Here is a 26,174-nt window from a genome sequence, read left to right on the forward strand (position 1 = left end):
TTTCTTCCTCGGAGCAAACATGCTACGGTTTTGAGCACGAACCACACAATCTCTACTACTGAATTCGGTGCACATTCTTGAGCGGAGAGAGCGTCCACGTGTCAGCATGTAGCTCCGGCTTGGCACTCATGTCCTACTCTGGTGTATTCTCATTAGAGCAAGGCTAATAACATAGCCAACAAGCTGGCTATAAGGGTCTTTGTAGTCTTCTCTTAGCCTATTTTTATAGTAGTTAGCTTTTTATCATTAATGTAGGACCCACATGTCTCTCTCACGTAGTTTCTTGGTTTTTGTGTCCGAACTGTCTATAAGATTACAGTCCCCTTCTTCTCTCTCCTCCACATAATCATTTAGCCACCTTACAACCTACCATTATATTTACTCTTAAGGGTAGCTCTCACCCTGACAAATAAATAATAACTGAATTTGTATCTCCTCACAAAATAAAAATAATACAAAATTTACAAAGCTTTTCAAATATATTTATTGAAATAATCCATTAAAAAATTACAATAATAATACATATGCCTATGCCATATTAATTCTAATTCTTAAAAAATTGCCATGCCAACATCAATGTCAAAGTAATATTTTTCTACCTTTTGTATACCTATGTCAATTAAATATTTTAAATAAGGGGCAATTTCGTTATTGCCCCTGTTTAGATCTCTAATATTAATTTTACCCTACTTTTTTAGGGTTTTCATTTTTCCCTATTTTTTAACTCAATCCACAGACTGCCCCTCTTTTGGATGGAGTATACCAATGGTGTTAAGTTAGTCGTTAAAGTATTATTTTACCCTTTGTCGGAAATTTTATTTTTATCATTGTATTCTTAATAGTGCTTCTATTAATGTATATATACTAGTGTGATTTAGAACGGAGGGCAAAACCGCAAATGATAAAAATACAAGAATAAAATGAAATTTTCAACAAAGGGTAAAATAGTATTTTAATAGCTGACTTAACAGGTAGTACCCTTCGTCCAAAAGAGGGGCAGACTTTTGATTGATTTAAAAAAACAGGATAAAAATGAAAACCCTAAAAATGAGGGGTAAAATCAAAATTAGATATCAAAATATGGGTAAGAACAAAATTGTCCCTTTAAAAAAATATAGGAAAACTTTACCGATTCCAAAAAAAACATCCACATATTAAAAAGTTACATTATATATTGATAAGGTCACAAAATGTATTTCGAACAAGTTAGGAAGTCATTCACAAGTACTCTTTGCAAGCTCTAAAATCTTTCATTTTGATCCTTAAACATGCAAATCTTGCATTTAGGTCCTCTGGTCTCTTCCAAATTGAACTATATACTCTCAAGCTATCTTTATTCTTCAAAACTTCTGTTAATATTTGAAATATGCCCTTTCATATTTACATCCCAAGTATGGCGAAAAAAATAATACAAAAGTTCTAGATTTTTTACTTCAAGGATGAAGAGGAAGTGTTTTGGCTATAAAAAATTAGATAAATAATAATTATTAAAACAAGGAGAAGAAATGTATGTCCTCACGAAACAAAAAAGATGTTTCATCATTAGTTGACAGGCTAATCACTCCCTCTAGTATGATTATTTTTATCATTTTGGATAATGTTAAAGACAAACTTTTAAAATACTTTCATAAAAATAAAAAAAATATTTATTTATTATATATTACAATAGAAAATATTAATCAAAGATGAACTTTGGAGACCGTACGTGTTCTTGTTGAAAACGACAAGTATTATAAAATTAACTGGAGGGAATACAATTTAAGATATGCAAATACTACCAAAGTGCTTGGGCTAGAAAAACACTTAAATTTTATAAACATGCAAATATACTCTCTTCGGTCAGAAATAATTATCGTTTAGGTCAAGATTTGATAAAACTTATAAAATTCCTACCATCGATTATTTCTTAAATTATTAGTTTAAATACATAATAATTATTTCTTAAATATAGATTCTTCTTGAAAAGTATTATCATAATATCATAAAATTATTAGGTTATAAATTTATTTTAATATAAACCTGCTTGTCAAAATTTTAGAAATTTGACATGTTCTAAAATAACAAATATTTTTGACCGAAGAGAGCATATTGTAAACATGGATATTAAAAAGTAAAAATTAAGTACATTAAATTCTCTTTATATAATGAGGTATCAAAGTAATTAAGTTGAGCCAACCCTACGTTATATGGAATATCATATGCTAATAAATAGGCCCAAAACGTATGCAGATACGCTAAAACCGATCGGGTTTGGTGCATAAAACCATGGAGACCGCGTAGTTTGAATTCAATTTTTCTTTTTTGAAAATGATTTTGTTGCGGTTTTTGTGGTAAGTGTGCTACCGATGTGTAGCGGTAACGGCTCCAATAACGGTTTTCGTAAACCATGTATAGAGCTATATGCAAATTTAATTAAGATGAAACGTGATGGGAGTATGGTGCCGTTCCTGCAGCCACAGTGTCCATGCTGTACGGTTGGTTTCACTTATAACAAATTGACGGCTGGCTAGCTGGCTGATCCTGTGGATATACGCCCACTCCATATACATGTGCCGGTCTTGTCTGGTATATATGTCGTCCTAGTGTGTGTATATGATCGAGCAGTGAAGTGAAATAACGAATTCCATTCCCGAATCGGATGTACTGAATTAAACACAGAAAAGAAAGATCGATACCGGCAGCTACTGGGTGGCGGCTAATATCCATAGAGGAAGAGGCATCAGAAGCTACAGGGGCCAACAAATCAAGAAAGCAGCAGCTATATAACTAGCTAGCGAGTTCAGAAGAGGGGGCCGCACTCTCTGAAGGGGAGGATCTAGGGAAGAAGGAGGCATGGCCTGGCCTGAAGACTAATTACCTTCAATTCATTTTACGCCAGCTAGCAGAGATCGATCCCTCCGTCCATGGCTTCCAAAGGTATCATCTAGTATCTATGTATGCTATTTAATTTCTAGCTGAATATATCTATCGGATAGACAGAGACGATTAATTAGTTTAGGAAAGAGCTAGCTTAATTAATAGGTAGCTATATCGGAGTGTTTCAATTTGCTAGATCGTTCCTGCAGTTCTGTTCTTTCTTTCATTAGGATTTAGGCAAGCAAATGGAGCTAGCCTGCAGGGTACATGTAAAGCTAGCTAGCTCTAGGCTGCAGAGAGCTAATCTCCATCAATCTGTACGCACTGTGGCTAGCTAGCTAGCTATTTAACTAATTAAACTATATATGGGCAAGTATCATGTTAATAAACTTATTTAGCTAGAGATGGTCTGCTTGCTGCAGTGATAACAGTGCAATTAGGTAGCTAGAATAACTAGAAAGCAGAGAGAGGGAGAGATGGATGGATGGATGGAGTGGCCTCAGGGTGAGGGGAAAGTCTGTACGTAAGATCCGGCCTTATCCAGTCCAATCCTATTTTCGCCCTCATTATTGGTTGGATCATATATATGGATGCATCACCATCCATCTCATCAACTGGAGTTACTGCTACTTGCTTCTTGCTGCTACTGTATTCTGCCCACCAAATTGCAATACTGATATGGATAGCTATAGGTAGCCCACGAGACGACGACGTTCCTGTCCCTGCTTTAGCTTCGTCTTCAATTGATCCATCGATCTATATATCGGTTTCCATCATGTATGTCAACTTAATTTTAACACCCTTCTTCTTAATTTTCCGGATTAATTACCTCAGACTGATGCCTTCGATCTCGATCGAGTCCTCTGTATTATTAATTTTTAGATAACGGAATTCATTTATTAATTTCAACCTTTGATTTGTAAAAGCTATAGCGTGTGCTAATGGTAGCATGACACTTATGTCACGGCGAAAAGTAAAATTGATATATCGATTGAAATCAACCAGCATGGGCATCTGAATCCATCACATTCATGCATGTATAGTATATCTATCTGTATATCCCCGGCAGCATCTGCATTATACATATGATCCTTGAATATAGCCACTGGCTAGCTAGAGAATCCAATTCCCTGCCTATATATATCCTCTTTTTATATACTACATTTACCTTCCACTACTTTTTCTCTCTTTTTCGTCGAGAAACTTTTTATATATACTTTTCACATCATTTTTTAAAACGCTTATATCGACTTTTTAATTATAAATATCAGTCCTTAATTTACTACGGGTGTATGTTCAGAGTTGTTAAGAAAGCTTAGCATTTTAGTCTGAGGGAAAAATAACTACAATTAGGCACATGTAGTCTGAAGGAGAACCCTTAGACAGGCATGCACCAGTGCCTAGCTTGGGGAGAATAGGCAAGCAAGTGTTTTGCTCTTGTCTGCTATTCGGTGGCATGAATGCTAGGAACAGGGACTCAACAATTAACTTATCAAGGTCCCAAATATATCTTTAGCAACCGTCGATCCCTTGGTAAGTGAACGATCGATTCATGACTCCATGTGCTGAAAATCATTGATAGCACCAAACTTTTTACGGTTTTAACTACTAATATCCATCGATATCAGCTAAGTGTCCCCTACATATTTATCTGTCTCATAAATAGAAAAAATTACATTTCTCCTCTCAAATTTTTACTTGGTTAAAATAGGCCACCTTCACGGTACCTTATATATGGTGGTAACATGACAGCACAATTCAAATCTAAAGATGTTTATGGGTATTTAAAACATGTTACTCAAAATTTGCTAAGTTTCCTTTACCTGTTCATATTTTCAACAAGATATATCATATGCGGATTTACCCTATATAGTTATATGTTTCACTCCGGTCTTTCCACTCTTTCTTAAGTTTTACTGCCATACATGCATATATGATGTAATATAATAAAATCGGATTTATCAGATCTAAAGGAATAGACGATGAATAATCATTTGAAGATAAAATACAAATATAAAAATATGTGGGTAAAAGCTCATTGGGGTTTATGAGCTCGAGCGGTGGCCACGGTGGTATCACTAAGGTTGAACTACATATCATGAAATATTCCAATGGAATGGCGGTGGGAAATAGATTTAAATATCTTATATATAAGAGATGGTGCCAACTATAACCTCAACTACATAAAAATCATACTATACATATAATGGAAAATGAATGGATAAAAGGCCAATGAGTTTGATAAGCTCGAGCAGTGGCCATGGAGGTATCACCAAGGAAGAAACTATATGGCTTGAAGAATCCAATGGAACGGAGGTGGGAAATTGATTTAAAGATGCTATATCACTAGTACAAATCCTCACATCTGTCATGGGCAGTGTTTGCCTTGTCAGTCGACTATGCTGACTAGTCGATACTCAACGGCAAACCAACTCGATCACGAGGTAAACGTTGAATTAGTCGATGTGGCTGATTAGTCAGTCAAAGATGGTATAGTTGGTTCAATTCAGTAAGTATTAGTTTGTGACTAGCCAGCTAAACGGGCTAACTAGGATATAGAAAAGTGGTACAAGATGAAATTTTGGGCCAACATGTGTGCTAAGGGGCTGAAACGTATGCTATGGTTAGGACCTCGCTATTATTCCCATCCTTCATGCTCTCTCTTGCCTCTCACAATAAATTTAGTGACGACAAATAGTTGGATATGCAATACCTTCAAGATAATTTATGCTTATTAAATCTTAGTCTTTTACTCCTTTGTGGTTTTTCAATAACTAATGTTCAACACCCACTAGTATGAAAAAGTGCTCCAAAACATGCTAAAATAGGTATGCTTGTGTGCAAAATTTATTTTTGGAATATTGGAGCCACTGAGTATGACTAGTCTGTACAATAGCTAGTTGGTGGGTAGCCGATAAACTACCAACCGATGTCTAGGTAAACATTAGAAATGAGTCATCTGTGATGGGTCAAATAGAGTCATTACGTATGACCCTAGTTGTGACACGCAGACTTGGTAGTTGTTAGAGACTTTCAAAGTAAAAATGAGTCATTACTAATATGCAACTCATTTGCAACGGCTCGTGTTCAAGAATTGTTACACATGCCTTATTTGTAACAGCTCCATATTAAGAACTATTATAGATGACATATACACATCTATTATGGGTCTCTTATTTTTAAGTGTTATAGATGACTATACCAAACAAGCCCAAATATTTGATCCTCTTCATCTTCGCTACTCTTGTTCCTCCACCCTTCCTACGCTACTGTCGCATCTCCCTCCCCTCTTTCTCCACTACTCCCAGCCAACATCAACCTTCTTATGCCTCAGGTCTGACTTGTTGCACCTCTTCCTCCAATCCTGCCACCACCACGCTCCAACGCTAACCCGCCTTTCTCTTCCTCTACCCATACCACCATTGTGCCCCTAACGTAGGCCCGTCGTTCTTCTTCCTCCACCCAACCACCATCACGCCACTTAGTTCGATTACCTGCCTAAACTTGGGGAGACTAGATCCAGTGGTCCTTGAGTTCAAGGCAGTCGTATCGGGCAGATCTCTCCACCCCGTGCTAGGATCTAGTGGCCCTCAAGCTTGAGGTGCTTGGATCCAGGGACCAGCTCTACTCCATGCCAAGATCAGGTAACGACTTGTCTAGTAATGGCCTTCCCCCAACAGCTCAACATCGACATCCTCAACACCAGCACCCCTCGTCGACTCTAGTAGCGTGTCCCTGTTAGGTTATATTCCATCTCCGTGTTAGCCTCCACCATCCCTGGTACCTCGTCTATGTTGGCATCTATAGCCTAGCTTTGGGTGCCTCCTTCACCCTGGTGCCCCTCTAGGAATAACCCTGACAACCTGTCCTTATCTATGTCGACCTCCCACATCTCCAGTATCTCATCTGCATCTACATTTGCAACCCAACGCAGACAACTTCCTCAACCATGCTGCAACTTCCGTGGAGGCCTCCACTCTACTGCACCTTCACCTAGCTCCCGTTCTCCCCCTTCTCTCTAAATTTTGACTTGAATGCAAATTTTGATGTATTATCATCTATATGCCCTGGGATTTTGAATGTAAATTTTGATGTGTTATCATCTATATGCCCTTGGATTTTGAATGCAAATTTTGGTGTGTGAAGTAAAAGTCTATGCAATGTAATTTTCATGTATTTTGATGAATATACATTGGATTTGTATTTGTTGTCATTTTGTGAAATGCATTGAATTCGAGATATATGTGTTCTTGCACCTTATCATTTTTGCGAAATATCATCATTTGTAATGGCTCCTAAGTCCTAACATGTCTGAGATGTCATAGATGAGCATATGAAGCTATTAGATATATAGCGTCTCAAAATATGAAGTCGTTATAGATGACTATCCACATCTTTGACTATTGGATAGTAATGGGTTGCTAAGCTAATACATATGATTGTTTTCAATCGTTATAGATGGAAGGTTTTGTAGCAGTGATAGTCATAAATACTTTAAGCAGATAAAAAAATTATCATATACTATTTAATATTATATCATATACTCTTGTATACGCAGGCGTAGGAGTAGGAGGAGGAGGAGGAGGAGGAGGTGTGGAGAGGGGGAGGGGGAGGGGTTACCAGCAGCAGCTGCCACGCGACTCCCGGGGATCCCTGGAGGTCTTCAACCCCTCCTTCCTCCCCACTCCCACCTACACTCTGCGCAAGGACGACGACAATGCAGCGCAGCGTGCGGTGGAGTGGGGCCTTGTCCTCCACACCGACCACCACACGGGCCGCCCACAGGGTGTCTCCGCCCGCCCCTCCTCTGGCTCCGGCTCCGGCTCTGCCCGCACCAGCTCCGAGGAGACACAGTCCCATTCCCAGAGCGTCGCCGCCATCCCCCGCGTCTCGGAGGAGCTGCGCGCCGCGCTGTCCGCGTTCCAGCAGACGTTCGTGGTCTCTGACGCCACCCGCCCCGACCACCCCATCATGTACGCCAGCGCCGGATTCTTCAACATGACCGGCTACACCGCTAAGGAGGTCGTCGGGAGGAACTGGTCCGTCCGTCCTCCCTCCAATTCGATTCTACAATCCAATTCCTTCCATTAATCACATCACTGCACTGCAGCCGCTTCCTTCAAGGCTCTGCCACCGACCCTCATGAGATTCAAAACATCAGACAAGCCCTCGCCGCTGGCTCCAACTACTGCGGCCGCATCCTCAACTACAAGAAGGACGGCACGCCCTTCTGGAACCTCTTAACCATCTCCCCCATCAAGGATGAGGATGGCAGGCTCCTCAAGTTCATCGGGTCAGTCGCCTATTTTCTCATCCCGTCCCGTCCTTAAGATGGTTGTATTTTATTATACCCAAATGTGTTAATTGTCTCAGTTTTTATTTTAATTCACTCATTGGATTGCCATTCTAGGATGCAAGTTGAGGTCAGTAAATACACCGAAGGGAATAAGGATGCGGTCGTTCGTCCAAATGGACTGCCAGAATCACTCATCAAATATGATGGTACCACTAAATGTTCATCTTGTGCTTTGAAATTATTTTAACCTTCAACTCTTGGAACTTTACAAATTCTGGTTTACAACTTAAAGGAATCAAAAATGTTTACAGCTAGACAGAAGGATCTTGCCCGTAGCTCAGTCTCTGAGCTTGTGTTGGCACTCAAGAATCCACGCTCATTGTCAGAATCAAGCAATAGCACCTTAAAGAGAAAATCACAAGAATCAATAGAAATGTCGATGAACCAAGTGCCTGGCAAGAGAAGCTCTGAAAGTGGTTCTCGCCGGAATTCTCGTAGCGGAACAAGGAGCTCGCTTCAGAAGATCAGTGAAGTACCTGAACAAGGGAATAAAACCAGAAAATCTGGTCTGCACTCATTTATGGGGTATGCATACAAGTCAAATTATATGGCATGTTCCTTGAATTTATCTTATGTCTAACTCAAGTTGCACATGCAGTTTTCTTGGTATGGGCCATGGAAGTGTAGAGAAGAACGTGCTGAAACCAAGAGATGACGATCCGCTGATTGATAGTGATGATGAAAGACCTGAGAGCTTTGAAGACGAGTTTAGGAGGAAAGAAATGAGGAGGGGTATAGACTTGGCTACTACACTTGAACGTATCGAGAAGAATTTTGTCATCACTGATCCAAGATTGCCTGATAATCCCATTGTATGATCCATCCCCTCTTGTTCCTCTTATGCCCCCACCTGTTCTTTATATTAATATGGATACTAAATTTCATGAGTATTAAGTTTGATGTGTTTTTTGGTTGATATTTCAGATATTTGCATCTGATAGCTTTCTACAATTGACAGAATACAGTCGTGAAGAAATATTAGGAAGAAACTGCAGGTCAATGATGATCCTATTTTGTGCCGTTTTATTGCATTCTACTGGAAGGCTTTTAATTTTTCTAGCAAATCTTAGGCTTTTGTAAATTAGCTATTTTTAAAACTTTAACAGTATAGGTTAGCTTTCACGTAAAAGACTAGCACATTACTTACCTGATGCTTTCTTCTCTGTTGTGCAGGTTTCTTCAAGGTCCTGAAACTGACCGTGTGACAGTTGGGAAAATAAGAGATGCCATTGATAACCATGCAGAGGTCACGGTTCAGTTGATAAATTATACAAAGAGTGGTATGCTACTGATCACATTGCCAGCATGTTCTTGTTCTTGATTTTTAAATCTTTCACAGTAATGAAAACAAGCCAAATTTACCTGTTAATCTTCATCACATGGACAGGTAAAAAGTTTTGGAATCTCTTTCACTTACAACCAATGCGTGATCAAAAGGTACTGTAGTAATGTACATGGGAAAAAATTGCTAAGTTATTCGATATATTGATCTGCAATTTCTTTGCATGTAATTTGAGATGCATTCAATTTGCGTGTGGATCAGGGTGACGTTCAATACTTTATTGGGGTTCAGTTGGATGGAACTGAGCGTGTTCGGGATGATGCTGCAAAAGAGGGAACCATGCTGGTTTGTATCTTTTTTTTTAATAGCTGTGCAACTAACAAAAGCAACAAAAATTGATATCGTTTGTCTTCGTAACTGTTTTATCAATGCCATGCTTTTGTAGTCTGATAATTCTGGAATTTTATGAATGATCTAACTGAAATTAAAAAAAACATTTTCTATACCTAGAAGAGTAGCATTCTCTTCTGACAATTATTTGCAGCTTTCTCTCATCATTTTCATTTTCAATTTTCTCATTTCATTTTTCTGCGTAATTTACCCCTTTATGTCTCCATGTATAGAGCGATTTATGATTAAAAAAATATTGCACTAGATTATTGTGTCAATGCTACCGAACTGTTTGTAAATGTTTGTGGCTAATTGTACTGAATTTGGACAATGCAAGCCCAGAACACCGTATGAATTGTTGCATTGTTCTGGATTAACTGAACTGTTCAGTCTTTACTAAACTTTGCCATGGACCTTAAATTTTCTGAAAGCATAAATGCCAGTTTGATGAAAAATGACCTGAAATATTTATGTCTCAGATTAAGAAAACTGCAGATAATATTGATGAGGCTGCAAAAGAACTCCCAGATGCTAATTTGGTAAGACTAAAGCTTCATTCCTTGGTTCGTCAGATAATTATATGCTTGCAGTTCTGACAGTAATCCATGGTCACATTCAGAGACCAGAAGATCTATGGGCTAACCACTCAAAAGTAGTCCTGCCAAAGCCACATATGAAGGATACTGCATCATGGAGAGCCATCCAAAAAGTATGATGTGCATGTAGTTTACCAATCTTGTATGCACACATCAGTTTGAGGTTATTGCATAAAAGTATTATCTGGACAAACTTGGTAGAGTATTTTACCATTCTGCATTTCTGCTATAGCATTCAATAGCCTTTACAAAACACTGGTTATTTGACTATTATATTATATATCATCACAACCAGGGGATTTATTCTGCTGTACAAATGTAGAATAACCACCTCTACAGAGCACTAATATTTGATATTTCTCTTGTAGGTTCTTGAGAGTGGTGAAAGTATTGATTTAAAACATTTTAGGCCAGTAAAACCTTTAGGATCTGGTGACACTGGAAGGTAAATCCTTTCATGGTTTGGTTTGAACCAAAAGGTCAAAGTACATTAAATTACTATCATCTTGTAATTTGCATTAGCGATTTCAACACAAAATCATGTGTATTATTATTGGAATTGTAGTGTGCACTTGGTAGAGTTGCTAAATACAGGCAAATACTTTGCCATGAAAGCTATGGATAAAAGCATCATGCTTAATCGCAATAAGGTTTTATTCTTATTTCATCTTTCACTCTACATTTTTTTTGAATACATGACAATGTTTACACCTCCAGTTATTTCCATCGCAATCTATCTCTGAATGAATTCTAATGCCTCTAGGTCCACAGAGCTACTGCTGAACGCCAAATCCTTGATCTGCTGGACCACCCATTCCTTCCAACATTATATGCATCATTTCAGGTTTGCTCTATTAATAAGCTAGCTAAGATATCCTGTTTCTAAAGGTCAAAAAAAAGATATCCTGTTTTTGTGTAAGCATGTTCATTGTACTCTGCTTATGTGGATTCTATCCCTATTCTTAAGCCCTAACTCTCCAACATAGCCACAGAAATCTTTTTGCAATACATCAGTTTTATGTGGTACTTTCTGATGACTTTTACCCCAAAATATGGCAGACAAAGACACATATATGCCTCATTACTGACTACTGCCCAGGTGGTGAGCTTTTTGTGCTTCTAGACAGGCAACCTCTGAAGGTTCTACACGAAGATGCAGTCAGGTCATAATTTAAAGAGCTTCTTTTGCTTAGATCTGGTGGGATGATGTGTATGGCTTTGATTGAATGTGCATGGACCAGATATGTGCTCAATCGATTGCAGCACACACTTGCTACTTCTATCTGTTGTGATTTATTTTGTTCAATCCAGTTGCTTTTATGAGAAGACAAAGAAGTGTCTGTATAATACTATCGCATCATCCACAGGTTCTATGCTGCTGAAGTGGTCGTTGCGCTAGAATACCTGCACTGCCAAGGTACATATACATTATGGTAACTTGCATGCATAAAAATTCTCTCTCCTGTCGATGATTATCAATGTATAGGTTTGCTTGTCATCATTACTTAATGTTCATGCTTATGGCCATTCATATTACACTAACTAGGGGATTGCCCCTGCACAGTTTTGCACAAAGCTAGCTAATTCACAGAGAGTTAGATTTAATATACAACTCTGAAATTTTATTTATATAGATACCACTATGTAGAAGTGTATTTGGATTTCATATATAACTCTTAGCTTCTATTTCTCTAAGGTTTGGAATTCATATACAACTCTTAGATTCTATTTATATAGGTTTGGATTTCATATACAACTCTTAGCTTCTATTTCTTTATGGTTTGGATTTCATATACAACTCTTAGCTTCTATTCTATAAGGTTTGGATTTCATTTACAACTCCTATATTCTATTTCTATAGGTTTGGATTGGATTTCATATACAACTCTTAAATTCTATTTCTATAATATAATTGTATTTTGTATACAACTATGTTGATCAAACTATACCATTATAATCTGGACCTAACATGATCTAACTGTTGGTTCTCCAAAAAAAAGATCTAACTGTTAAGATTTCTTTTTCTTAGATTAATATGGTAATTTCTATCATCTAGAGCAAACATGATGACTTCTTTCAAGTTGTCTTTATAATATAATAGAATAATAGATGGATAGAAAGATAGATCGATCCTATAAAAAGTATTTGTCGGCTGTGCATGCATGCCATACATAAATATTGAACCGTACTAGCACTTCTCAAATCCCAATACAGTTGTAGCCATACAAGATATCCGTGCAGTTACTCTGGGAAATAGATGCCCGTTTTGTTTTGATAATTTATCACATTTAGCTGGAAAACAGTTACACTACTTCTAAATGTGCGTGGTTGCCTTCTTTGTCTTCAGGTATAATATACCGAGACTTAAAACCAGAGAATATCTTACTTCATCGAGACGGGCACATCTCCCTCACAGACTTTGATCTGTCTTGCCTGACATCTTGCAGACCGCAGGTAATAATTTGACAAATCTCTTCTCACAAAAGTAATACTAATTTATTAACCTCTTTCTCTTTGAAACAAATGATAAGATGCCACCGTTTTTATGGTAATGAAAACAGAAATCAGCTTTGTTTGAATATGCTTTGCTCATCGTACTGCTACATAATTTTGGCAAGTTGTTCTAAAGAGTAGTTCTGATCTTTCTGGTAAGTGTTTTTATTGGTAACAGTGCTAACCAATTATCAAGTGATAGCACATATCATCATATTAGTAATACAATATTATTTTCAATTTGTTGTGCATTTTGTCACATATATCAATAACTTCATTATCATCCCAAGCTTCAACAATTTTTTTTCTGTTTTATTTGGTAGGTGTTTCTTCCAGAAGATGCTGATGAGAAAAAGAGGAGGAAAGGCAGGGGTTACCCCATATTTTTTGCTGAACCTATGCGAGCATCCAATTCATTTGTTGGCACGGAGGAGTACATTGCGCCTGTATGTGTTTGGGAAAGTTTGATTCATTCCCTATACTTTGCTCTTTTGTTCTGAGTTACCGCATCCTTGTCATTTTTCAGGAGATCATTACAGGAGCTGGCCATACTAGTGTTGTTGATTGGTGGGCTCTAGGTAATTCTTTCTCTAACAAGGCAGTCCTTATAGCTTGTTCAGTTGTTATGAATAGTTTTGGGAAGCTACTACTATATCAGACATGGGTACGAGGTTGTGTTGATGAAGGTGTTTATTGCTTCAGGAATTCTTCTGTATGAAATGTTGTATGGTTACACACCTTTTAGAGGGAAAACGAGACAGAGAACGTTTTCGAATATCCTGCACAAGGATATAAGATTTCCTGCGAGTATAACGGTAAGCTAGAAGCATGAATTTAGATTAAAAGTAGGAGGAAAGAAAAGCTAAGTGAATGCGTGCAGGTGAGCCTGGCGGGGAGGCAGCTGATATACAGACTGCTGCATAGGGACCCTACCAACAGGCTGGGGTCCTACGAAGGAGCCAACGAGATTAAAGGGCATCCCTTCTTCCGCGCCATCAACTGGCCTCTTATCCGAGCCACGGTAATTTAAATACGCCTCTCTCTCTATAGCTTTAATACGGTTGTCTCGTCATCTCATCTGATTATGAATTGAACTCAAAGTACTATACCTTGCATTGCATGCAGCCTCCTCCAAAACTGGAGGCCCCACTCTTCTCGGACGACTCCATGTCCATGGAGGAGAAGAAGGGACTAGGCGCTGATAACCACACCGATATGTTCTGAACACTATCAATGGTGATCTCATCTTCCACCGAAGAAAAGAGAGATTATTGCTTTTGTGTAGGCCAAGATGTCCTGCAAATCTGTCTGTAATCTATCGTATCGTATGCGGATCATCATAATAAGCCGGCCCCAACGTAATGTATGTTCTACTAGGTTTTTCTTGAGTAATTTGTATGTATGGATTATCTTCTTCATCAGTAGTGATGGAGTATAGTAGAGAAAATAAATAGTACAGTATGTATGTACTCCAGTCCAAATAAAATGAAAGATTGGGTTGATGGGCCTCTGCAATTGGGCTTGACCAATATCCATACATTTTTTATTAAAAGTAACAAAAAAATAGATTTTTGTTTAAAAAATAGTAAATTAGATCTCTATCTAATTTTTCAAATAAAAATACTCCTATTCTTTTTTTAATTTTTTAACTAAAAAGTACATATAGATAAAAAAATATTCTTCTGCCTAACTGAGAGAGAGACCAGTAGAGTGTAGAGGGGCAAGGGAGGCCTCTCCTCGTGTTCGCTGAGGCGAAGGGGAGGGAGGGTGGAGGATGGCTTGGCTGCCGACGGACAAACTCATCTCATTTCAATTTTACTTTCTTTATGATGACTCACTCTTCTCATCTCCCAAATTTGCTCTAGTCTTGGCTCAGAAGAAGCCAAGGACAAACTTAAATAGTTTGGAGCAGATCAAGTATTCACAGAAGGCCAGCTAGATATTAAGAATATCAAGACCTTGTGGTACTTATCTCTACAGACCTGCATTTCCAGTTCTTTAATCATCCTCAAACCATCTATTCCTACTTCCTTTTAGTGGTCATACTATTCATATTAAATATATGAAATAGCGTGGTCAAAATATATTTCTTCAAATTTGGCGTTGTATTAATTTAATTGGGAACGCTTAGGCTCCTAGATGAACTCAGTCACAAGTTCTCCTAAACTTTGACAACTATCAAAAAATGTAACCGTAAGAAACAGGTTGATTTCAATTGTTTCCTTATACTGGTCTATTTTGTTTACTGTGGTATCAGGGTGCTTTGCCAGAACCTACATTAGGATTGAGCTGCGTTGGAGGAAATGATGCTTCTGTCATACTGAAGATTTTAAGGTAACACTATCAATTTAAACATGAGTCAATTCTAATTAGAACCGTCTTTATCTTCCATATATGATTGATTATAAACTCTCGTTAGGCAAGGCGGCACAATGGTGACTTATGGTGGAATGTCCAAGAAACATGTTACTGTATCCACTTCATCTTTCATTTTTAAAGTTAGTACGCCAGACTCAGGGGATTGTGTGTCACATAAGCACAAGTCATATGACTCAGTCAAATTGATCAGTTAAGAAGAGAATTTATTTTTGCATCAATAGTATCACCTGTGAAGTACACTATCCTGGTATGTCAAAATGTGTTCAACTATTATTTACTTCCTCCGTTTCATAAGTGACTTTGGGTTTGTCATAAATTAAACCTCTTCAAGTTTGAGTAATTTTTAGAAAAATTTACTAACATCTGCAACAACCAAATTATTTTCATTAATCCCACCATTAAGTATATTTTTATAATTCTATTAAAATACCTATGATTTGCTATGGAAATATATTACAAGATGTTATAGGACTTTTGCTATATTAATATCACTTGTTTGAACCAAATACGGACAATTCCATAATATCAGCAAATACCATGAGCTAATTTACAAAAAAAAAAACCTGTATAGAGCATTGGGGTGACAGATTTACTGCCACCACTGCTCGAGACATCTAAAGTAGTATATTTGTTTTGTGTTAAAAATGTTGTTGTATTTTTCTATAAACTTGGTTGAACTTGAAAAAATTAATTTTATAAAAGTCCAAAGTGACTTATAATATGAAACGGTCCAAACGGACGGAGTAGCTGCAAAAGAAAATTTCCTAGCACCAATCGTTTCCTTTTTGCTACTATTATGCATCGTGTTGTCTTGATGTCAATTATTTAACATAGTTTTTTTAGACAATATTTAACACAATGCTATGTTGTGAACAAGGATCTTTCCTTGAAAGGATTTTTCTGGCTACAGAAGTGGATGAGTTGAGATAAGGCAGAGGAATCTAGAAAAATGATAGACTACCTGCTGGACCTGGTGCGCAAAGGCGAGCTCAAAAAAATGCTGCTCTCTTGTTGAATTGTTGTTGGATATTGACACAGTATGAAAGAAATGAATGTTTGTGAATCGGTTCGCTTGCAGGATGGAGTTGACGCTCTTGATAAGGCACTCGGCAAACATGGGAGTCAACCAAAGCAGGTTCTTATGTTCTAATATAAGGCCAGGACAATGGATGAGAGATAACTTATATTCTGTATATTGAAAAGGATGCAGACTAGATCAAATAAAATAGGAGTAGAAAAAGAATGTAAATAGTGCATGTGTGTGTGGCTACCGAATTGGCGACCTCTTTCAGTGTTTTTCTTATGAAGCAACACGATGTTTTGCAGTCAATGCAGCGGATCCATGTACGTGCCAGGTGGCCCAGGTGCTATTTAGTCCAATGACCCTTCAGTCCAGAGTTTTCTTCTTTTTTATTTGAGAACAAATGTTGACAAGGGAAAAACATGTTCCTATGTCTACTGCTGTATATTGCAAGTGATCCATATAACTTAAGATAGGCCACCATTAGATATAAAACGAAAATTTAACGTACCATTTATTTGTGGTTTTGTTAGGAGCAGACGTTTGTGCCTAAGAGGAGAGGAGGATGGACTTTTGTAGTAGTAGTAGAGATATCACGTGCTCTAATAAAATGGGTTATGGGTATTGATTGATGTTCTTCTACCAGGGAAGAAGGCGAGAAGCTTTATATATAATACGGAATGCATCAAAGGGTTTTGTTCTTTTAAAGACTAGAGACTATCTGATTTTTTTATAATTATTTAATGATTCAAACAATAAAACTAACTGCTAGAAAATAAGAAAAATATCTTAGAAAGATGAGACATTGAACTTGTATGAAAAAATGTTTTGTATAAAATATATAGTTTAGCAGTTTGATAAGTATGCGCGTAAAAACTAAGGAAAAAGTTAAGGATAATCTGTGTAAAAGAACGCAGTCCTAATATAGACCAGAAGAGAGCAAAAACACTTTTTTTCAGTTTATCCTTAAAGAACCTCCAAACTAAAAGAGGGCCTTGTAAGGCTGGTTTCTCACTTTAATCTAGTGTTTTTTCTCTTTAATCTTTTGCTATCGTATTCTAGCTACATGCTAGTTTTCTTGAACTTAATACAGTCGTTTGTTTATACTTTTGGGTTTTTTTTTACCTTACAGACACACTTTCTAAGCTTCTACATGATTTTGTTTCATAAAGAAAAAATCTTTTTAAAAGGTCCCCATCTAATATATGTAAATGTAAGGTTTTTTACTTAGGCCGCGTTCGGTGGTAGGCTTGCTTACCCAGATTTCTCTTTTTTCTATACGCACACCTCCTAAACTGCCAAATGATGTATATTGTATAAAGATTTTCTATAAAAAAAGTTGCTTTAAAATATCATATTAATCTATTTTAATCTTTTATAATTAATAATTAATTAATCATGTATTAATCAATTACTACGTTTTCTGCGCTAGATAATTTACCCCAAAACTCCATCTGCCGAACACAGACTTAGTTGGTTAAGTTATTTATACATCATTATGTCATCGAATGACTATCTCAAAAATAAGATAACCATACAATCTAAGCTATCTGAAACACCACCGGTACGCAGGATAGGCAAAATTCAACTATACTAGTTAAATACTCATGCTGTTATGGATTTTATGATATGTTATCAAATTTTCTTATATGAAATAGTCACCTTAATTTAAATTTATATGTATATATAAATATATATTTAACTAGTTTTTAATATCAAGAAATTAAGAAATTTGAGGGCTACGGGTTATCAAATTTTCTTATATGAAATAGTCACCCTGATTTAAATTTATATGTAGATATCAATCTATATTTAACTAGTTTTTAATATCAAGAAATTGAAGTGCTAAATTGTAAAACTGTAATGAAAATGTAGGTGGTGCCACCACTATTTTTTTATAGGGTTAATTAGATTCGTGTCATTACAAATTCCGCGGTTTAGAAATATGCCATTATAATTCGTATATTTGCATACATGCCATTACAAATTCTGTAGAATCGCTTGGATGCCACTCCATACACTGAAACATGTTTCTTGGACTGTCATATTTACGTATGGACCGGATTACCCCGTGTGTGCGTGTCAAGAGGCTAGGGAGGGTCCGAGGGTGCCAGCTTGTGGTCATTCTTTCCCGTTCCCCTTTTCTTTCACCTGAGCAAAACCCTAGGTGATTGCGGCAGCAGCGACAACGTGTGGCGGCGGCAGCGGCGGACGTGGCAGGGGACGGAGGTGTCTGGCGACAAGGTAGTTCTTTGGTGGCAGCAGAGGTGTCGAGCGGCTGCTTGCTATTTGCGGCCACCGGAGCATGCTGCTTCGCCGCCGCCGCAATCGCCTAATTAAGGAAAGGGGAACAGAATAGAATGACCCTAGCCAATACTATCCCTAGCCTGTTGACATGCATATGGGGCAATCTGGTCCATACATAAATACGACAGTCAAAAAAACATCTTTTGGTGTATAGAGTGGCATCCAAGCGATTCTGCATAATGTGTAATGACATGTATACAAATACGCGAATTATATGATATATTTTTAAACCGTGAAATTTGTAATGGTACGAATCTAATTAACACTTTTTATAAGAGTATAGATAAACCAACAAAGGGGTAATATTCTCTTCCCCTTTAATTAGGTCAATACATAGGGTGAGTCCTATGGAAAAAAGAAAAAATGTTTAGGGTAGCTGCGTGCAACCCAGATCTAGCTAGTGGAAACTTGCAATTGAAACATGCGCAGGGAGAAGTGAGAAGAGGAAAGAGGCAGCAACCTCCACCCCCATTCGCATCCGCCTCCTCCCCACTGTGCTGGTGATGGACGACTACGCTCGGGAGATGATGGAGCTGAAGACGCTCGTCACGCGCACCCTCGAGAAGAAAGGCGTCCTCGCCAAGATCAGGGTACGCTCATCCCCCCCTCATTCCCTTCCCACTGCAGATCTACCTCCTTTGCCGGATCTACGGATGCTTCACCCTCGCCGTTAAAATCTGTTTATTGCCTTCCTCATCTTCGATTCGATCCCTAGAAAAATTCTCTTCTTCACAAAGGCAGGCAGGCCGCCCTAGTGTTTTATTTAGGTTTCTTGTTCAGGCTCAGATTGCTAATCAGAAAGGGATCTCACCCTGTATACCTTGCCCTACTTTTGCTTACAGTCTCAATTAGAGCGTGAAATGTTGATCTACACACATGCCATGCTGGCAGGAAATGCCTCGTGTGCCAAAATTATGCATTTAATTTTGTTAAATCTATGTCCAAGTTTATATAATATTATTATTGATGAAAGAAATGAATAGCCTGTACTTGTCCTCATCTGTTGAAGCCAGGTTATGCTCAATCAAAGCCAGTGTGCTTTCTTTAGTTTCAAGAACCATTACATGGGAAAACTCTCTTATTGGCTCAAGGCATGTTTCCTCATCTTGTACTATCCTCTTGCTTGAATAGGCTGAGCTAAGAGCGAGTGTGTTCGAGGCCATAGAAGAGGAGGATCGTGTAGTGGAGAATGATGATGGTGGGAATCCTGCTTTGCTTGGTAGCTGCAATGACCGAGCTAAGCAGCTCCATGCTTCACCTTCAGGTTTGTGTTGTAAATTGTATTATCTTTTACTTTTACTCAGAAGTTCAGATTGTTTGCCATGCTGCTTCAAAAAGAATTTATATGGTATGTATAATTCCCTTCTTTCCTTTATTGGGTTTTGCTTTCATACCATTGCATGAACTTGCAATTTACCATGATGCCACCATTGTACCAAATTTCATCTTTATTCTCTTTCTTCTACGCTTATGAAAGAACTCATTTTTACCCTCATGATGATTAGTCATTCTTTGGCTTCAATGCTTGTGCGCTTATGTTTATTCTAAGAAGCATTTGTGCTACATAGTTTCTTCTTTGTTTTTGATTGGTTTACATAGAAGATTTTCTTTGCTCTCAGGTAGGTTGTTAACAGCACTTGTAAGCGAATACTTGGAGTGGGCCCAACTAAGTCACACGATGAAAGTTTATTTACCTGAATGTAATCTGGTAACACTTTGCCATATCTCATGACTCTTGGATGCGTAAGTCCAAAATTAAACATCTGCTAATGCTGCTATCCGTTGTTTGCTGTTGTATTCGTTAATCAGCCAAAGGACTTCTGGAAGAATGAATTAAAGGATTTTTCTAACAAAAGTGGAGCTGAAGGGAGCAGGAGTGCTGAAAGTGGTCCCATGCTTCTAGATGTTCTTGAAGGATATCTCAAATATGAGGTTATTTTCTTGCTAACTCAGACAGTATTGGAATAAATGTATACTGTTTATGAATTTTGGTCCATAATACAACTGTTTTATTATTATTATCCACATTTGCCTTCACTGTTCTATAGCCCATGAATTAACTGTGCACACTTCTAACCATACCATGTGTAAAATAAAATGTGTAAAATAAAAATATTAAAATCAATAAATAATTATCCTTGAATCTAAAACTTATGTGCATAATCATATGAGATATCCAATACTTTTGTATAGAAAATCTACAAATAGCACACACATGGCTACATATATTTAACTATGAAAAATCTAGAGTGGGAATGTATGTAGAACCTTTAATTACCCCAAGTCCCTCTTCTTATAGATCTAGTTTTAATATTTATTTGCTTATGTTGCATGATTTTACTTAATTAAATTGATATTGAGCAGAATTTGTCTCAAACAAGGATGGCTGGTAGGAGAATTATCAACTCTGAGTCAGATCATACATTAAATGCTGAACAACGGAACAACATGAGGAGGCCATCATCATCCTCTTCAGTTACAGGCTTGCCTCCTATGGGAAGGTAACAGCTTACTAGTATTCAGTTATTCATCTTGCAGATGTTTGTTGTTTCCTCAAAACACATGTAATATTTTCCATGCAACTTGCAGGCCAATGCCATCATCACAAGCATCAGGTACATTATATATAAAATTCTCTCAATTTGTTTATTTTACGCTAGGGTGTTTTTCTAAAGCGAGCGTTTTGCACATTCAGACCGAAGAGGGGGATCTTCAGCTTCAAATGCCAGGAAGGATGAATACAACTGGAGATATGATGCTGATGATATCTCAGAAGAAGTATTGCGCGCATCAAGTGCTCTAGAAACAGTCCAGCTAGACCGGAAAGCTCGCAATCTGACAACTTCTTGGAGGTTAGAACTCTTGTCTTGCTTTCTTTGCACCTTCCCCTTTGCCTGGCCAATCGTTCATGATCGTAGCATTACTCTTTACAGGCATCCGGGTGACGGTGCTGAGTAAAATCTCAAGGTGGGATGGATCCAACTCGCCATTCCCCTGCTTGGACCGCTCCCTTGGGGCATATGTATCGTGTTGGTTGCTGTGATGGGATTGTGCGCTTGCGCAGAGGAATGCTTAGTGTTGATCATACCTTCTGTACTCTTAGCTAATTTATTTATGCACCAGAAATGAGTTTGATTTTGTGCTGGACAATTATGTTCTTTTGCGCATAATTAGTTGCATGTAGTTTCTAACAAATTGTTGGTAATGCCTGTTCCAAGTTGCATACAAACGTGTCCTCAAGCGGCAGTTTCCTCCAAATCCAACCAAGCAAATCCAGTTTCCTGCGCCTCTTGTAAGATGTAATTCATTCTTGGGAGGCATTCACCTTTTTTTTTTGGAGAACCAGCAGACTATTTGTAGGAGCCTAGGAGGAGAAAAACAAAAATACTAGACCAAGCGGTTGTTTAGATAGGGCTAAACTTTTTAGCCTATTTCACATTAGATGTTTGGATACTAATTTGAAGTATTAAACATGGATTAATCAAAAAACTAATTTCATAAATGAGAACTAATTCGTGAGAGGAATTTTTTGAGTCTAATTAGTCTATAATTAGCAAATGATTACTGTAGCATCATATAGGCTAATTATGGATTAATTAGGCTCTCATGAATTAGTTCAAGATTATAGATGGGTTTTATTTATAGACTATGTTTACCGTTTATAATAATTGTCTAAGTATCTGATGTGACTAGAGACTAAAGTTTAGCCCCTAAAAGCAAACACCCCCTAACTAGAACAGAGCCTGGTAGCATATATCTCCCCCTCCCGGTGATCGTTGCGACCGGAGGCAATCCCTCCCCTCCCTTTTTCAGGCCGGAGTGTGTGCTGAGTGCCACCTCCGCTGCAGCTTGTATCTCCTAATTGAAGGTTGAATGGTGATGAACTCTTGGCTCGCTTGTCCGATAGCACAATCTACCAAAGTTTTTGGAGAGCCTAAGCCTATCTATTGTATCTTCCTGCTGATCGCACAAGACATAATAATTCGGCTGGTGTGAGAGGATTCACATATTTGTCAACTCCAGTTCCCAGCAACATTCATTTGGTAAACCAATTTCCACGTAAACAATGTTAAACCAAGGTACTGGATTTGATTACATTTGGACTTTTGCAGAGTACTTCATTTGGCAGTTTATGTCTAGCTGGTAGAGGCACCAATTCGGAGTCTACAAACAACTCGGTCCACTGACATTATTCCAGGATTATACCAGAAAATGCTACTGGTATCTCGAGATTATGCCTTCCCTCTTATCATCCACGTACTCGCCTGTTTTTCATCTCTGCTAACTCCTGCAGTGCACATCAATACACTTTAACATCTTAGCACCACTTAACAAGGACATATATATAGCAGAGCTTGACGAATCCTCACTGAGAAAAACGCATTATATTCAGACAATTGTGAGTATCATGCATGAGTTCTTCGGCATATAGAATTTTAAGTGGAGATATATACACAAATCTTATTTCCCCTTTTTTCTCAAATCAAGAAGTTAACAAGGCAGTCCCTTCTAGTTTGCAGTTACGCCTAGCAATGTCAGGATAGATACTAAACATATCTAGATTGCTATCAAGCCGACGAACCGATGACTGATAACTTATCGGCCGGTACTCCGATAAAACGATGAGCAAAATACATTGATCTGATATAAACCATTAAAACGCAATCTACTAGATCGGACCGAACCGAGACAGTGCTAGATTAAATATGTCAAATAGCAAATATCAAACCAACGTAGATCGCTCAAAGTGGTCGACCAGATCAACTCAAAACACGAAAGTGATCTAAGTTGAAACTGATACGATAACTAGCAATCGCACGACTAGATTAGAAGATTGGACCGAACCAAGACAGTTCTAATCTAGTCAATACGATTACCTTGGCCTAGCGGAACATAGGACTTACCCCTCCGCCGAAGATCGAAGCGATGCAGCCCCGCGTCAGGTGCCAAGTTCCGCCGGAGTTGAAACCTCGGTTAGGAGGGTGACGATATGCCAAAGGTAATTTATCTAATTGATGTGTATATTATTTACAATGACCCCGAGCATACATATTAATACCCTCGGATGGAGGCTAGGTCGTGTTAGACACGACATACAACTCCTGATAGATAAAAAGAAATAACAAACTCCTATTTAGATTCTATCTCTAACACACAAGTTCCGATTGGACTCTAACTCTCTTAGAGATAATGGAAAAATCTAAACTAAACTTTAACTGATAGATAAAATTAAATTACACGGACTCTGATTATTCCCGAATCTATCTGTAACATTCTAGGCCCAATCGGACCCTATTTCTCATCTGATCCATACACCATCGGCTGAATCCGAGTCGTATTCCGCCTGGTCTTCTATCCGATTGCCCTGTGTCCTGTCCGATTCGGTCTTTAATCACAGTTTAATCTCCAACGGCAATTATCCAAATTCTGGCGTTAACACATGCCCCCCAGTTTTAGAGTATGAGAACTCATACTTCAAAATTATCTTCTCTGCTCCGGCTTTGGTAACTCCAAAATTTTTCTTCTTCTGCCTCCTGCCGCAATCGGCTTTCATGAACCAATACTGTTTGAACTAGATGAGCCAAACTTGCAAATTTGTGGCAAAAGAATTTGTCTTTGATATGTTCTAACAGTCCTTCGAATGTAAGCTCTGTCATCTGTTTATTATTTAAGCTCAAACTATAGCATCGACTGTGAACATTACGAAACCTTTGTATGTATTCCCTGGCCGATTCTCCTTCCTACTGCTTAACCAGAATTAAATTCGTAAGTCTCATCTCATCCATGCTAGCAAAGAATTATTTGTGAAATTGTTTCTCTAGATCAGCCCAGCTTCTGATAGAATTCGAAAGTAATGATGAAAACCATGTAAACGCCGATCTAGAAAGTGACAGTGGGAACAACCTAACATTCAGAGCGTCATGAGCCGATGCCTCTCCATATTGTGCTAGGAATTGGCTGACATGCTCAATTGTGGAAACATCAACTTGCCCTGAAAATAAAGAAAACTTAGGGATCCTATATCGGCGTGGCAATGGAACCCTATTGAACCACTCAGGATATGGTCGCCGATACAGATCTATTTGCCTTTTTGGTTTGATTCCAACTCGTTCCCTCATGATCTCAATAACTCTATCGCCCAACTCACTTTCCCTTGCATCGTCTTCATCATGCCAATATTGATGAGATCCCTCTGGCTGATATTGCCCCCGAGTTGAATTCCCTGAGCAATGTATTCATCTGAGTGTTGTCTTGATTAAACTTTGCAATGTACTCACCAACACTCCAGATTGATCGAACAAGGCACGACAAACCGATTCATCACCTGTATCTTGAAATGTCTTAAGCTTCGGCTTGGGGAATTGAATCTTCTGAATTGGCCGTTCTGATGTCATGACGAAAGATTGAGGGCAATGCTTCTCAAAATCTACCACATGTTGTGCCACCAGTCACCTCTGTTCCTCTATCAAGTCTTCTATTATGACCAAGTTCTTGGTATTAACTTCTTCGGAAGACATCTTTGACTTTTGCTCAAACGATCGCTTGTGAGTATAAATAGCACACGAGTCCCACCGGGCGTGCCAAAAATGTGTTGACGCTGAAAATAGTAACAACGGTCACACACGTAGGCCTAGGAGTTAATCTTAGACCACTCCAGTGTAGGACCTAATTCTTAGAATTGATGCGCAGGCGTGCCAAACAGTTTGATCCTACAACTGACAAGATGAGCAGTAAAACAAGCCGATCGGCTATCGAGCCGATAGGTAGCTAAAAATCTAGCCGATCGGATGTTGATGCAGTGGTATTTAGCCGATAGGATGAACGATCAGCTGTAAAAAGCTTGGATCGGCTAGAAACTTAATAGAAATAGATTTGATTTAAATATTACACCAACGTAACCTGCCAAGTTACTTATTAACCTTAGTCGATCGGACGAGCCCCTATAACCAGATCGAACCAAACATACATAGATCGGACTTAACCAAGACTATATGCAGTCAAGCACGATATAATCATAGGAAACACGAAAAACGATAGGGCTAATAAATAAACTGATGAATTATTTGGAATAAATTAAATCAACAACGAATGATTTGCTGTGATCGACCAAGTCCAATTTGCATGTAATCCTCATAAGCCAATGCAACATAAATAACTACCGATCTAACTAAATTAAGCCGATTGGTATAAAAATAATACAGTAAGGCGATCGGCTACTCTGTTGGTATAAACATGATGAACATGTAGATCGGCAAATATCACCGGCTATAAATGACTGACAAACAACCAAGATCTATAAAATATCTAGCCTAGATTTCTAAGAATAATCATAGAAAATCGGACCCAACCGAGAAAGTTCAAGATTACGCCTAGCAATGTCAGGATAGATACTAAACATATCTAGATTGCTATCAAGCCGACGAGCCGATGACTGATAACTTATCGGCCGGTACTCCGATAAAACGATGAGCAAAATACATTGATCTGATATAA

General features: G+C 38.1%; 2 protein-coding genes across 2 annotated transcripts; both read left to right on the forward strand.

Moving 5' to 3' along the window:
* Window positions 1-2,541: 2,541 nt before the first annotated feature.
* LOC102709803 (phototropin-1A-like) lies at window positions 2,542-14,365 on the forward strand. The gene is given in 23 exon segments (XM_040529290.1): window positions 2,542-2,916; window positions 7,415-7,895; window positions 7,967-8,149; window positions 8,267-8,358; window positions 8,464-8,782; window positions 8,784-9,024; window positions 9,137-9,207; window positions 9,386-9,492; window positions 9,600-9,649; window positions 9,756-9,839; window positions 10,364-10,423; window positions 10,504-10,593; window positions 10,849-10,925; window positions 11,046-11,130; window positions 11,244-11,324; window positions 11,540-11,643; window positions 11,848-11,897; window positions 12,828-12,934; window positions 13,297-13,419; window positions 13,500-13,551; window positions 13,676-13,788; window positions 13,854-13,994; window positions 14,099-14,365. Coding segments are annotated over 23 exon segments (2,823 nt in total). The 5' UTR covers window positions 2,542-2,903; the 3' UTR covers window positions 14,198-14,365.
* A 4,654-nt stretch (window positions 14,366-19,019) lies between these two features.
* On the forward strand, window positions 19,020-21,850 carry LOC102709239 (protein TONNEAU 1a-like). Its single transcript, XM_006664943.3, has 8 exons — window positions 19,020-19,270; window positions 19,812-19,944; window positions 20,300-20,388; window positions 20,490-20,612; window positions 21,045-21,181; window positions 21,270-21,295; window positions 21,376-21,532; window positions 21,614-21,850. The coding sequence occupies exons 1-8, from the start codon at window positions 19,184-19,186 to the stop codon at window positions 21,636-21,638; spliced, it is 777 nt and encodes a 258-aa protein (XP_006665006.1). The 5' UTR covers window positions 19,020-19,183; the 3' UTR covers window positions 21,639-21,850.
* The last annotated feature ends 4,324 nt before the right edge of the window (window positions 21,851-26,174 follow it).

The sequence above is a fragment of the Oryza brachyantha genome, chromosome 12, assembly GCF_000231095.2.
Source record: "Oryza brachyantha chromosome 12, ObraRS2, whole genome shotgun sequence".
Classification (NCBI taxonomy): Eukaryota; Viridiplantae; Streptophyta; class Magnoliopsida; order Poales; family Poaceae; genus Oryza; species Oryza brachyantha.

Excerpts from the sequence above, each read along its gene's own strand:
- LOC102709239 (XM_006664943.3), top strand. The coding sequence starts at position 19,184 with ATGGACGACTACGCTCGGGAGATGATGGAGCTGAAGACGCTCGTCACG. Across the intron at positions 20,613-21,044 it reads AAGGATATCTCAAATATGAG|AATTTGTCTCAAACAAGGAT; the intron begins GTTATTTTCTTG and ends GATATTGAGCAG. Across the intron at positions 21,182-21,269 it reads GGCTTGCCTCCTATGGGAAG|GCCAATGCCATCATCACAAG; the intron begins GTAACAGCTTAC and ends TGCAACTTGCAG.